Below are 15,654 nucleotides of genomic sequence, written 5' to 3' on the forward strand. Positions count from 1 at the left end.
TCAAACTGAACACCTGCTTCATTAGATTCTTAGAATAAAGGAATGTGGAGAATAATAACAAGGAATATAATCCTTGCATTTATAATAAACCTCAATAAAATCAAGAGAGCTTTAACTGACAAATCTTCAGATTCCATTCATCATTTTACATCATGAACATTTTGTATATACAGGGTTTCAATAAAATACTACAGTACTTTGTTTTTAAGGGAGAAAAGTGAGTATTTTATTAGTATTTTTAAATTGGGTTTCATAATGATAACAAAAGTTAACCAATATAACAAAAACTAATAAAATATACAGACAAAACAGGGAAGAGCAGTGCCACTACTGCAGCTGAATTAAATATTGTGTTTATTTTTAAATTCTGATATAAAAATACTTTAACAAGTTACATTTTCAAAATACAAATAATTATTGCTAAGAAAAAAACCTTAGGCTAATTGTCTTTAGATATAAAATTATGTGTATGTTTTAAAGTTCTGACAAACTAATGGAGAACAGCAATAACGTTTGGGGGGCCAGTGAAAAATCCATCCATGTTATTAACAATTGAAGAGGTTCATTTGTTCATTTCTCCTCAAAAATGACAAATTTGTAACCCCCTTGTCTACATCTCATATTAGTGCGTACCCACTAGGTATTTGATTGCAACCCCATATGAATAAGATATATACACTGTTGTGTGCAGGATCTAATCTAATATATAAACAATGTAGAGATGGCATTAATGGTCCCCCAAATTGCAAATACACACACACACACACACACACACACACACACATATGCATGCACAGTAGTTCATTTTGTCACTCATTGTCACTCTTAACTCTATCATCCTGACTGGTTGATCAGGAGGTCAACATAAAGACTGCAACAGTGACTGACATCAGTGTGTCAATAGACAGTCGGTCAATCAACCAACGTATCTTTTCAGATAACTTAGACTGCACCCAAGTCAGACATATGCAGTTTGGGGTCAAAGGCCATACACCTCATTGGCTCAAAAGGTGCTATATATTTGTGTGTGTGTGTGTGTGTGTGTGTGTCAGATGGATAGGACAGAGCTGTATCAGTTCTTGATAACCTACAGTAAACTTCGTTTCATGCCTCCAACAGAGGTATAGGTTACTATAGAGCATAATTCTCTTCAAATGACTCACTGCAACCAGAGCTTTGGTTTTATTCTGGTGGTGGTCAAGATTTGTCACCTTTTAAACAAATTAAATTTCAAACAGCAGATGCACACATGCTCCCATTTTTATTAAATGACCAAAAAAAACCTGAATCTTTTAGCATTTTGCAGAATAGGCGATGCATTTAAATAGAATACATTTAACTAGCACATCGAGCCGCTGCTATAAATCAAGAACAAATAGAAAATAAATAACATTTAAAATGGAGCAAAAGATAAATAATATATATATATAATTTTTTTCCCAAACAAGAATAGTATAAAAATAGTTGCTACACAGTTCATATGTTTACTCTGCCATGCTCTTGGATGACATGACAATGATTGAATATCTCACACATGGTCTTTACAAGCAGTGTTTTTTAAGGATAATTTACAGCTCAAGTATGCTTTCAACCCCCTGGCCATCATTTAAAAAATACAAATAAATTCATGTTTTGTCTTTACGTATGGTACAGATGAAGCTTGTCAGACAAACAAATGATGTGTCTCAAAAGTCAGACATGCTGTGGTGAGTCACAACTGAATGTAACCACTGAATTTGGGTATATTTTTATAAACAATGGTCTGACTAACATCCACTTTTGGCACTATATGGTTCTTCCTGTGGTTGGCGAGGCTGTGTCAGTATTAGAACAAGATAAAGTGTTTCACATTTTCAATTGTGATCTAAAACTTGTCATAGACAGTTTTAGCCTTCTAATTTGCAAAGTGAAGATGATATAATGTGAAATCTACATGAGTATCTGAAACATATCCTGCAAGGGCACCAAAATACAAAGTAGTTGTGTCTTAAAGAGATTAGAATTGTTAAGTACTGTACTATACAGTATATAAACTTTTTCTTTATGTGATTTGGTAAAAAAAAAAAAAAAAAAAACAATTGTGAGAAAACCGAATTAGGTTGATCAATATTCAACTACTGCAGGTGTGTTTGTATTTTAGTTTGGTGTGTGTTGTCTGTTCTATGCATGTCAGTCTACCTACATGGCACAGTGGGACTAAACTTAGACTATGCTGTTACTATGACTACTGCACTATTTCTAAAAATTCATACCGTAATTAGATGATATTATAGGGATGGAAGACAATTTTTCTCTAATTAGCAATATGTCCTTCAGTCTGGACTGAAACCAAAAGCTAAATGTTTGAAATCCCACTTCAATGAAGAGTAATGTTTTTTATTTTCAATGTCAACAGAAATGCCTAAACCATTTCAAATTTAGTCTCTCCTCTACTAGTTTTTACACAGTAATATAAAATGATTTAAAAAAAAGAAGAAGAAAAAGAAAACGAGACAATGATAAAACAGTTGAGCTGTGATTCCTTCAATGAGTCAAACAGCACACCATAGTGGTTACCTATAGCACTGCACCATTACATTTGTGGTCCCTTTTTATAATTCCAAATCTTTGTGAAGGATCTGCATCAGAGATATGAATGTGAGCTGCCATGTCAGGCATTTGGGATGCAGTGCTTGCCAAACCGATGCTCACACACACATTTGAGTTCAGCAGAAATAGAAAAGCAAATGTGGCGACGAACAGGGGCACGGGAGATAGAGGGCTGTTTATCATAGGTGGGTTTGGGAGATGAAAGGAAGTCTGTGAAGACAGGGATCGGCTGCATGCAGATTTACAGAGGAAGCTTCAGAAATTACGTTGGCCTGGGGAAAGCAAGAAAGAGACACAGAGAAACAGAAAGTGAGACCAACATTCAGATGCATTTGAGAGAAACAGGCCGAGCAAAAGATGGCAGCAAAGAAGAGACAGCAGCCAGTGACTCACGCTAACATTGCCAGAAGGAACATGTCTTGAGTCATTTTATTTCTGGTGTTTTACTGAGAGTTAGATGTGTTTGGGAACTGCATGGAGCGCTGTGGGGCCAAATTTAGACTTCATAAGGTGTAAAATTCCCCAGCAACGGGTAAAACTTATATTTACTCTGGAAAAAACTTTATAGCGTCTTAAAGAGCTTGAAAGTAAGATAAAAATGTTGTATTTCATTATATTATGCTATGTTGCCAGTATAATGCACACAGAATAGGTTTTAACCACATTAGAACTTAATCATGCTTTGAATTAACTTCTTTCTTGTCAATAACATGTGTTAATATCAATTAACTTGAAAACAAAACAACTAAATCAATTATTTCTCATCTGGGTATTTCCCATAGCAATATTTGTTTTATAATAGCTTATACTCTGTATAAACTCTCTGCTGGGCTTTATGGCTTCATTTTAAAAAGGAGTGTTGATCTAAGACAGAGGCTTGTTTTTTGTCAGTGTAGGTATTTTTTGTGCAAAGTGTCTCCCAGTACACTCAGCAAGTAAAGATATTTTTAGTGTGGGAGGTCCCAGGAAAAACAAATCTGTTCTTTCACTCTGTCAGCTGGTGGGGTTACAGCTGCAAACACCCAGAGCACCTGAGAGCGGAGTCAAAATAGCCTCTAAAGTCATAGTGATGTTTGAAGAGACATCAGACATCACTGTGTATTATCACAGCAGGTCTGATATTCCTAATATATCTACAGTAATTCATCTATATATCCACAGTACAATAATATTTATCTACCATAGAACAACAAATGACTAAAATAATAGTAATAAGTGAAGTGAAATCAAAATTAGCTCACAGATAAGAAAACCATGTCTTTTTTGCATTAGTAGTTCCAAACTGAATTTATACTGGTAAGGTTTGAGAAGCAGTGGGGCTGTTTTATTTAACTCCTATATTATTGCATTGTCATCCTTCACAATCTTCAAGGTTCTGTAAAATTTGTGAGACAGACCTGTGATTCTCATGTTAAATTTACATTATGTTTGCCAAAATGTGTATGTGGTCACTGACCGCAAACCTTTCATCTGAAAAAAGCTATCTTACTATTTAATGCAACTCTTAAACTCCATAAAGGTTATAAATAGAAACGGAAACTACAAATTAGCATTTGATGAAGAAAACCTGCTTTTTATGTTTTTTCTTTGTAATATTTTTCCTTTCTTGTTTTCCAAATGTCATCTGTTTTATAGGTTACCATGTTGAAGAATACTTGTACGACTAATTTGAATTCATAAGTTAAGTGTGGCTATGGTTATTGATTGATTTAATGACTCACTCTTGTATCTGTGATTCATGCAGCAAATAATTAGATACTTATTGAGGAGCTTTTCTGCCTTCTTACCTGGTCAGGGCTATTAGCTGGATGAAGTCTCTGGCTGCAGGCAGAAGAGTTTGGATGGGTCCTGATTGTCACAGATGTCAGTTCTGGACAAAGAATTCACATTCAGACACATGCTACCCAACACATCAAAATCATAGGAGGGTGCGGCACGATCACCAGCAGGAGCAGCAGCAGCAACAAGGGGCCGGTGATGAAGCAGAGAGACAGCAGTTAGGGAAATAAATCAGTAACTGGTCTTAAAACGTAAAAACATCAGTGCATGCATGGTGAAAGTAGCAGTGTTCTTTGCCCATAACTGATGATCAAACATACAGGAATAAATCGTGTGCACTTATATAGCACTTTTCTTCCTATTGATACTGCACTCAAAGCGCTTTACACTGCTTCTAATTCTCCAATACACACAATCACAAACTCATGGGGGAGCTGCTAAGAAGCTGGCCAAAACTTAATGGGAGCAACTAAGTTGGGGTTCAATGTCTTGCTCAAGGACCCTTTGACATGTGAGCAGAGGAGGCGGGGATCAAACAAACAACTTTGAGATTGGTGGATGACCACTCTACCTCGTTCGCCACATATACACAGGAGTTATTAGGTTAATCATGTCTAGCTTTGAGCGGAACCTAAAGCTAATCGTGTATTTCAGAATGTTTAGTTGAAGCATCACAAATGGTCCAAAATAAAATGTAACACAAGACACATTTTAGAGGTTATGGAGGAAAATATGGTGCATTAGTCTTACCTGTTGTCATTGATATCTGTGGTGTTACCTGTGGGCAGAAAAAGTGGATATAGTGTCTTAAAAAAAATAACCAATACGGTATGGGAATTTAACAAAAACTATGTTTCTATAATAAGGTGAAGATGGTGGGAAACTATTGGTTACAGATAATAAATTATGGTTAACGTATGGTACAGTTAATGCAGGAACAAATTATTAAAGTTATTAAAATATCGTAGTCTTGGGGAACAAGAATCAATAGTTGAAGTTCTGTGGAGTTTTCACAGTATTTGTTGCTGAATATACACTTCATTTCACGCTGAATAAATATTGCAATGACCATTGCAACTGTTAAGCCTTTTAATTGTCATTACAGGTTATTTGAGTACACAGAAGAAGTAATATATAAAAGGGATCTCCCGGACAAGTACTGTTACTTCTGCTATCACCTACTGTATTACCACAATGCTTAGTTGACTATGCTCTTCCTGAACTACAGGGACAGGGATTAATTTTAAAAATATATTTGCAACACTCAGCCATATCCAGAGTTTTCACATGTGGCTCAACCTCCAGCAAATGACAAGTCTGACTTTATCCATTGTTCATGGAAGCAAATTTGATGAGCTGGCTACTATCAAAGTACATCATGCTTGACTGGATTATAAGGCTGTGGAGCTTAATCACTTAGTAAGAAAAAAACTATTGTGACTATAGATAAGAATAGTTGCATCAACTGTAAAGACTACATCTCAACAGGCTAAAGAGTCATTCACTAAATTTGAATTGTGAGTGTTAAACAAAACGATCCTGTTTGCAGGGCTACAAAGCACCTAACACAGCATCATAGAAAATAAAAATTCAATCCATCCTTCTAAGATGTTTCTCTTTACAAAATCAACGACAGGCTGTATCTAATAAATGACAGGAAACTGTCACAGAAGAATGATGCTGTACATCAGCTCCTGTTTGTGGCATACCTGGAGGATTGAAGCGTATTTGGTGTTGTTACAGAACACTACAACTGTCATCGGTGGGTCAGAGGCTGAGATGGGCACTCAGCCTGTCTCATCTGCAATTTGTCTGGCTGAGTAATGACACAGCAAGCCTAATCTATCTCCACCAGAGTCTGTTCCTGATGGGCACAGACGCACACACTCACACAAAAACATGACGATGTGCAAAAGCCCCATGCATCATCACTATCTCACAATGACCACAGGTTGTTCCTTGATTCCGTGATTTTTAGAACATGACAACCTATGTTCCATTAATATATGGAGACTCAAAGACTGTTGGATTATGTTGAAACCCTTCTCCTCACTCCCCAATGGCTCAGAATTACACTTAACACCACTGACTGCAAGCCCATTACACAACGATGAAAGCAAGAAGAAAACGGTGGGAGGTATTGTTATCATAGCAGCGGGGCAATCACTATAAACTGGTTTAACAGCCAGCACTCTGTTAAGAGTATATAAAACAGCGTTCAAATATAATGGCTGGTATCACTGCATAATGGCAATCACTAAAAAAGGCCATAAAAACACGCAAATTCACTCTGGCTAATAACAGTAATAATATTACTCATTATTTTTAGCAGGCTTTGTCAAAGCAGAGCTCACCATTTTCTGAATCAAGCATCTCTGCAGTGCTGTTGTCCGGTTGGCTCACTGCTTCAGCTGGAGACCTACAAACAACATAACAGACGCACATGTCAATGAAACGATAAGAGCTGAATAACATACACATACACACAAAATTAGAAGCAAAACTGAAAACAGAGGAGGATGAAAGTGCTCACTTGGCCAGTATCCTTATATTGCATGTGTTTATCACAAACAGCTTAAAATGCTTGACTGTTTAAGTTTTTCACAAAGAGAGCACTTGAAAGCAACGGGGCAAATGAACTTTTATAGTTCATTTAAAGTTTAATACCATAAAATTAGTAGTATGACAACCTAATCTCAAGTCAAATTCACTTAGGAGCTACAGTATATCCAGAGCAGACAACTACATGGTAGCTGAAGCCTTTGTAAGAAGCCAGCAAGCGAGCCTTGGGTTGGGATTATTGTGTCAAACCACTATGTTTAAGATTTCTAGTGCTGAAAGCACTAGAAAAGGTTTGTAAAAAGATCCTTTTGTCAAACTATCATTTCTCCAGTCAAGAAATTAAGCTGCAGGTAAAATAACCAAAAAAGTTTATTGAAATATTGTTCAAATATACTTCTACAGTCAGTGAGGTTGAACGTACCAGATTAGTTAAAGTACCTTAGTAGTTTATTTGTCAAGTACAAATATTAGACTGAAAGTCCCTTGGTAAAGCCTACTACAAACCAAGATCTGAGTATCATAATCCCCTCCATTACATAATTTTCTACGTGATTACACCATTGTGCTAAAACACACATGTAAATGTGTTTGCTCACATTATATTCTGAACATCGTTGTCGTGTGCATCATTGTTTTGGGAGTTGGACTGTTTGGATGCGCTGTTCTGGTTGGAGTTGGCTTCAGGTAGCCGGTGCTCAATCTCTGGGGCTGCGGGAGCAGCTGCTTGTTGGTTGTTGCCGTTTTGAAAAACAGCATTGCAGAAGGCAATCGGGTGATCGCTGTAGCCTCGCATGAAGAAAGGGTTGGTGGGAGAGCAGGCTGGGTAGTGGCCGGGACGAACAGGCTTGGCTGTGAGCGATAACAGAAGAGTGATCTATTGATTGCTCCATTCATCCAGAAAAGACAAAAACATCAAATTTGTTTTGCCCTGAAGCTGCACTGTGCTTCATAGTGTGCTGTGCTGCAAAATAATACTGCATTTTAACATGACTGGGAATACTAAGAATATATATTGATTTACAGCACAAAATCACAGTTACTCAGTTAATTAATATGCTATAATCCCCAAATTTATATTAGTATTCTAAAAACAATGTAATCAATAACTCATTTTCTCACATAGATTTCCAGTTTATAGGTGTAAATAGCTTCAGTCGAACCAATGACGGAGCGAGATAGTAATTTTCTAATCCACTGTATTTCCCAGAAGAGAATCTGCTAATAAATCAAGCTTTCACATACTTGCATGAACAAATGTTTCATGTGTTTTGGCAGGTTGGTATGATCACAGTATTCTTTTGTTTTATTGTAAAACTAACATTTGGTGTGTAGGCATGTTGTGGGTTTTTAGTTGCTATTAGTTCACAAACATATTTATGTGTTCCACTGTGGTGGTTGCAGCTTCCGAATATGAAACAATACTGCCACTGGAAAGTCTGTCAGTGAGGCACAACAGCTCACTAAGGCAGGTGTATAAAAACATGGCAATCTGCTGCAGGGGCAGAAAGCACATCACGTACGACAGAGCAGAGAATAAAGACAAATCCAGCAATGGATGTTCACTGTGAGTAATCACAACAGAGACATTATAGAGATGGGCGCTTCACTCCCACAAGATTTTCCTCATGGTGCATTGCAAACAGATCCACATGTGAAAGTGGTGGAGGTTTTTTCATCCTTTCTTTCATTTTATAACGCTTACAGTAATCTACAAAACATTAGTTTTACAAATCTAAACATTTTACACTCAGTGGCCGCTTCATTGGGTACACCTGTATGATATAATGCAATTAAATAAAGAATTTTAATTTTACCAAGTTATACTTTCTCAGTTTATTAGCTCAAACTGTCAGAAAGGTGATAATTCTACTGTGTTTTATTGAGGTCTTAGTGGGTTGTGGAATTTTCAGTGGACTTTGTCATACTAACATATATTATTTGGTTTAAGGAGAGATACTAGATTGATGAACTGGTCGATGAATTTTCATACGTGAGTCAGAGCATTTTGTGGGTGTTCTACTGCACAGTATCCATTACTGTGATGATTTTCATCAGTACTTACTGCATGAGAATGTACTTAAGCAAATGAGAAAAAAAACTAATGCATGAAACTACTAAAGGGTTTGTACAGAAGACATGAAAACATTTGTGTGTGGGAATTACATCCAGGAATGATGGATGCAATTGGTCATTAACCTCCTACAGATTAAATGATACTGCTTTGTTATTTCATCTGATTATATAGATCTTACTGAAATGACACACGTAACGATCTAGTCTAGTGTTTGAAATCTGTGTGTGCAGCTGGTGTTCTACCTATATGTGCAGCATGAGGCCGGCGGAAGGGATTGCGGGCCCTCATTACATCTTTGATTCTCTCCACCTCCTGCTGGTAGCGATGGCGGTCCTTCATGGCTCCTTCCTTCGCCTCCTTCAGTGCACCCTCCAGCGCCTTTACTCGTTCAGCTGTAGACCGAAGACGCTTTTCCAGTTTTGGTAGTTCACAGCGAAGATCTGCATTGTCACGTACCAGCTGTCACACACACAATAACATGTTTGATATACCCAAGGAGTTAAGAACCATGTAAAAGGCCATATAATGCATCTTCTCAAAAAAAAAAAAAAAAAAAAAAGATACTGACAATTTCATTAGAGCTTTATTTCTGTCAAATGCTTTTATGGGAAAATCCTACTCTTAAATTGTGGTGTGAGACATCAGAGACACCTGATGGCCAAAGGGAAAAGACAGCCTATACTGCCTGTTATATTGAGGAATTGAGCTGAAATTAATTCAGTTTTAAGGCAAACTTACATAAAAACTCTAGTAAACACACAAAGGACCAGCCTACCAGTCCGCTACATATACAGTTACTCCTGATGATGACCACTCTGGTGAGGGGAGGTAATTTAAATCATACACACAGTTTTTTTTCACTACTACTAGTGCACAGTGTAAATGCAGTGTCTTGTAGCAGCTGGTGCATTTCACAAAACTTGTGCAGGGTTTTGACTTTGAGCTAATTAACCCAACCAACCCAAACAAATCTAGGTAATTCCCACTGATTAACAAGCTCAACATTAGCTGTAGCTGTTGTAATGGAAGTGAAAAATAAACTTCATAATCAGACACCAACAAATGACTTTCAATGCTGCATTGTTCAATTTATTTCTTTGATGCAGACATATTGATTCTGGAGAAGAGAGGATTAATTCAGTCCTTTTAAAATGCTGCAGAACGAATGTTACCAATGAGTAGGGAAATGCAAACGTGGAAAATCCAATAACTGAGCACCTTAAACACAGACTCTACTGCTACGTGATCATGCAAACTAATCCATACCCTGGAGAGATACAACAAACGGGCAAAGGATTCAGAGATTCATGAGATCCATTTGAGGTTTGGTGGTGGTACAAGTGTATTGTCTGGTGGTGAGAAATAAAAATAAATAAATAAAAAACAGCAATATGGATTTCCACGGGGGGTAAGTGATGTTGTAAGAAAAATCAATGGCAGTTGTGTGCGTGCAGATAGATGGATGGACAAAAGGGATATTATTATATCTTTGCAGGGGGAGAGAAATGCATAGCCCTTGTACACTGCACTGCCTGTCTCTGGAAGCCTTATCACTTTCCACTGGGAGTTTTCTGATTTATGACCATGACTTTCTTCTTCCATTCCCACAATATCAGCAGGTGGTGGATGTTAAGGAGTCACCCAGCAGCCACTTTAGGATTGGTTTTCTGTCTGACAAACTGCTGCAGTGCAGTTCTCACCAATCTGCCAGCATGAGTATATGTGCCAGTCTGCAGAACATTTAGCACATCAACACTTGGTCCACTGCTATAGTCCATTTAGGAATATTAAAGATGTGAAGTGTGTGTGTGTGTGTGTGTGTGCGCTTGCGTTTATATCTAATTCTTTGAGCCTTTCAGGGTTTGTGTGTCAGATGGAAACAGGTGAAAGACTAAGTTTGTTTTTGTGCACCTGCTTGAGGACAAATTCATTTGTGTTTATCAAACATGACTGACTGTTTTATGCTATGTGGCACCTTTTCCCTGAAGGCAGCATGGTTTAACACCTCCTGCTGCTTTGTTTTCAAGGAGACTTTCATGTGAAGTTGCTGTAGTAAGATGATTGATGGTGCTAGTGTTACTTTTGGCCATAAGAGAGCAATGACAAACAGCGCACACTGTTCTTTATTTTAATTTGGCTCTCGCTGTTTGCCTTCTCTTATATTCTATCCAGCTAAAATATTTCTGCCTTACTGTTGTGCAACAGCACAGTGAGAATCCAGCCTTAAGGCTGAGGAAAAATTGATGACTTGGCCTAATTTTGAAGAGTCGGTGGACAGGTTTTTTTTTTTGCTTCTGCCCCATTTATAGTTTCATATTTGCTGCTTGCTCTTACCTGTTTGTGAACTTTTGTAAGCTGGTCCAGGTTGTTTTCAAGAAAGGAAATCTTCTGTTTCTGGGTGATATATCCCCCACTTTCATCAGGCTCCATCTCTGCGCTCTGTGAACAGAAAAAGTAAAAATCCTTGAACCATCACCAGCAATCATTTGCATACAGTGTACGTGGAGTCACGTGTTCAGTACTTTGCCTATATGTATAATGGTTTTGCCTATATTTTGTAGAATTAAAGCTTTTGTGGGTATTTGGTTGGCTTGCTTACTTTTCTAACTCGAGTTGTGAGGTCTTGAACAAAAAGCTTGCGGAGGTTGTGCAGGGTGTGGAGCTCACGAGCCTATAGGACAAAGAGAATGACAGTGAGGAAACAGCACAGTTAAATTAGTTAGAGAGTATTTAGTGGATCAGTGGCCTCTAATCGAACCAAGTGACAGTAAATAATGACTTACAACAGTCTCCTCCAGCCCTTTAAGATCCTGCTTTGACTGTTCATGTCGCTCGTGGAGAAACCTACAGATATACATATAGATATTCAGTCAAACTGAAAATTTCAAATAAACTACTCTCTACCAAGTTATTACACATTAAAAAAGAACATATGCAGCATGGCCTGACCACCCTGACACGTGGGCAGTTACCCATCTGCCATCTGATGCAATATGCTGCAAAGATCAGTGCAGAAAGAGGCCTATTAACAGCCAGCTGCTACTTAATTCCACAACCTCATAATGGAGAATGAAAGATAAAAGGAAAGAGGCAAAGAGTGGGCCAAAATTGTTAGCTTCCAGCTAATTTTAGCCACAGTCTGTATCACTGTTTTCCTCCACAAAGAGAGACATACACTGTACCATGACTGACAGTAAGAGGTGGAGAGCGAGAGGAAAATAAATAGACAAAGGGAAGACAAATGACATAGAAAAATGGAAGATGTGAATCATGAGAGGCAGCTCACCCCAGGCCTCCATATGGTGAAATGTTTGAAAGCTAGCCAGAACAGTAAAGCAGAGACTCACATCAGTTCCTCCAGCTTCCGGCTCTTGTGATGCTCTTGGCTCCTGAGACATTCATAGTCATCATGCAGTTGCTCCAATTCGAGCTCCTGTTTCTGGTTACAGCTAAAAACGTGAAAACAGACTCACTCTGTGAATTAAATTCTGAAATCATTCATATATAAATGCAGTATAATGTAAACATTTTTTTACTCTGGTGTGCCTCTTCATTATTTTTACTCCTTATTTTTACAAGAATTAAACCACATTTTAATTTTTAAACAAATACAAATTAGGAACAGAATCTTTAATAGAACTTAGAAATGAAAGTTTCATCGCTATAATGCAGTTTTTCTGTTGCTGTGACTTCATGCCCATGTTTTAATTTTACCACTATATACTCTGTTCATTTTAGGCCTGACAACCACCCCACTGTCACTTTAGATAGTGTTTCCTGCTTCTGTGGGGAAAATCACCAGTCTGTAGAGGACAGAAATAACAGCAGCAGGAGTAAAAATAATAAAGAGGCATATAAGAGTAAAGATTTATTTTTGCCCTGCTGACAAATTAGAACATTAAAGGGAAAACGTAAACAGTACTAAGCTAAAAGTTGCACACAAACACACATCTCTGTGTGTACCTTAAATTAAATAAAATCTCAGGTTTAACCATTTCTGACTTTGTGTCCTCGACGTACATTTACCATATACATGCTTTTCCTGTTATGTTTATAGAATCTGAAGTTCTACTCCCCCTTATTTCAAAAACCTCTCCACCTCACTGACACCCATCTATTCAAGCCTCTTATCCAAATCAGGCTATGCCAGGAAGCAGAACAGCCCCAAATGTCTTTTCATCCTGAAATTCTGTGTAGCTGCTCCTTGAATGTTACCAATTCCTCCTTGGTCAGTGGGGAAATGTACTTTAGCCCCTCAAGGGCATTTGCTTTACAGTCTCCTCCCAGACGGTCATGCCTGGTACCGTTGATCTTCAAACGAGGCAGCCGAAGAAACTTCCTTTTAAATAGCTCAAACCTGCCCAGTGGTTCTCACACTGAGGTTCAGCAGCAGCTCAACTCTTAAGGTCTTCCATACTGCGGTTTTCTCACCATGTATAAACCACCCACAGATATTGATTTCAGGCAGCTAAAGCATGGATTACACTTTTTTGAGAACTCAACTACTGAGACCATGTTTTCCCAATTTTACAATGCTTAGGAGTATAGAATTGAATTTCAGATATGAGTCTACAGACAGCTGACAGAGTGGGTAACATGTCTGTCTCTGCAAAGATGTATGACCTGCACTGGATAGTGTCATATTTTAATGTGGAAGTAAATATGCCTTTTCCATTTCATCTATGATTTTAATACTTTGGTACATTGCTTTATAATAATATTCATGCACATATGCATGTTGAGAACTAACAGTTGGAAGAGTCTGTACATTAGAGAAGGTGAAGAATTACAATGCAGAACTGACTCAGTTAAATCATCGATGATCCTCTGTTTCTCACTGATCTCGTCTCTCAAGCGGCCAAGCTGTTTGCTGTGCGCCTCACGGTGTGACTCCATCTGCTGTTCAAGAGCCCTCTAAGGTATCAGAAAGGAGAGAGGGTGAGAGACATATGCAGTGTATATAAAGAGAGAGAAGAGAGAGTGACAGACCAGGAGGTGGGAAGGAAAAGAAATCGAAATGACTGAATTATGAGAAAATTACACACGCCGGTAAACATGCAAGGCCACATGGCATCAGAGACACACCTACATGTGTGCACGTGCACACAAACACACACACAGTAGACAGTGTCATACACTGCCACTGACAATGAAGTAAGCCAATGAGCTATTGAAACTGGAGCATGTTACACAAATGCTATACGCGAGCGACAAAGACACACTCATAAACATGTGCACAAGTACAAGCAGATAATAATGAACAGCCTAAGCTAAAAACTGCATGTGTTGCGTGTTCATTTTAGGTCTGGATCACCAGGTGGGCAACTGCAGGGGTCCTAGTCCTACGTCGGCCTCAAAAACCACCTTTTAGGGCGTGATCCTTGAAAATATGTATGTAAATGTATTCAGCCTCCCCAGCTGCTCCTTTTTCAATAACTCTGTATTTTAAAAAAAATGCTTTATGTTCTAGAGTCAGTCACATGATAATCCCAGTACAATATCCTGAGCAGCCACTATTTCAAAATCACTTCAAAGCGCCGAACCATTGCTGGGGGTGTGAGTTTGACACATATCGCCTTTATAAAAGATCCGACTGCCATGTTTACACCAATTTGTCAGTCAGGCTTGCTGTTTTTGTCCTTATTCTTAGTTAAAGTGACTGGCTGCTGGCTCCAGACTGAAATTGGCATGGACCTTCTTATTTTTTCACTCTCCATAAAAAAGCATATTTTCAAATAGGTCAACTGTCTTTGCTACTGTTAGTTGCTGACCTAAAGTAGATTACATGTAGAAACAGTTGCAACCATGAGTCCATGTAGGTACAAGCACAGACACGGCAAACTGATGCACACTCATGGATGTCGACCAGCACACACATCACATCCACACATGCATGCCTGCAGTTAGCACTTAGAAATGAAGTTAGCAGTTAGCTGAGTGCTGAGGTGGTGTGATAAATGGTCATTATATTAATCTGCTCCCACTGTAGTCATGGTTACCTTTATATCACCGGCATCCTGGATAGACCTGTGATTCTTCCCCCTGGTCACCCGTGACATGCTCTCTGAACAAACAAGAGCACATTTTGAAGAAAAGACAGAGAAAATGTGTTGCTTAGAGAAAATAAGGGAGACGAAAGAAAAGAGAAAAAAAAGCAGACAGAGCAAAATATTTATGTATATGAAAAGGTGACATTGACCTGTGGTTGATGCTGCCAGTGAGGTCAGCGTGATCCAAGCCATGCCTCAGATGTAATAGTATGTATTAGTCCAAATGACAGCAATTCTGTGATGCTGATCTGATCTAGTGTTGTTGCTTGCAATTGATGATGAAATCACTGGGTCCTACCTCACACCAGGCTGTGTCTTCAACATTACCTGTGGCACTTTGTATTTATCTACTTCTGTAATGACTCGAGGAGCACCTAGGTGGAGCGAGGAGTAAGGCTAAAACTGATTTATCCACCCTTTAATTCACAGATTATTCAGTGCAGTTCTGAACGATTACCAAAGAAGAATGACTTACATTACCTTTGGCCTTACTTGTGAATTGAATCGGTGTCCTCGCAGTGTCTGCATTTAGGCAGACCTCACACACACTTCCACTGTACCATTAATCTACTTGCACTGGTGCTGTAAAATGTTTGGGAG

General features: G+C 38.3%; 1 protein-coding gene across 3 annotated transcripts in view; it reads right to left on the reverse strand.

Moving 5' to 3' along the window:
- Positions 1-341: 341 nt before the first annotated feature.
- kif5ab (kinesin family member 5A, b) overlaps positions 342-15,654 on the reverse strand; it is a 56,922-nt gene continuing 41,609 nt past the window's right edge. For 2 of the 3 annotated variants that reach the window (XM_067505557.1, XM_067505555.1), the window contains 12 exons: positions 15,004-15,068; positions 13,809-13,918; positions 12,352-12,453; positions 11,788-11,848; positions 11,604-11,675; positions 11,339-11,443; positions 9,247-9,463; positions 7,527-7,779; positions 6,723-6,787; positions 5,119-5,146; positions 4,377-4,489; positions 342-2,861 (listed from right to left, as the gene is read on the reverse strand). In XM_067505557.1, the coding sequence (XP_067361658.1) occupies positions 4,390-4,489; positions 5,119-5,146; positions 6,723-6,787; positions 7,527-7,779; positions 9,247-9,463; positions 11,339-11,443; positions 11,604-11,675; positions 11,788-11,848; positions 12,352-12,453; positions 13,809-13,918; positions 15,004-15,068 (1,178 nt within the window). In that variant the 3' untranslated portion in view covers positions 342-2,861; positions 4,377-4,389. The remainder of the gene's footprint in view (positions 2,862-4,376; positions 4,490-5,118; positions 5,147-6,722; positions 6,788-7,526; positions 7,780-9,246; positions 9,464-11,338; positions 11,444-11,603; positions 11,676-11,787; positions 11,849-12,351; positions 12,454-13,808; positions 13,919-15,003; positions 15,069-15,654) is intronic. The other variant, XM_067505556.1, reaches the window with a different exon arrangement.

This window comes from Channa argus, chromosome 5 (genome assembly GCF_033026475.1).
Source record: "Channa argus isolate prfri chromosome 5, Channa argus male v1.0, whole genome shotgun sequence".
In the NCBI taxonomy this organism is placed as follows: Eukaryota; Metazoa; Chordata; class Actinopteri; order Anabantiformes; family Channidae; genus Channa; species Channa argus.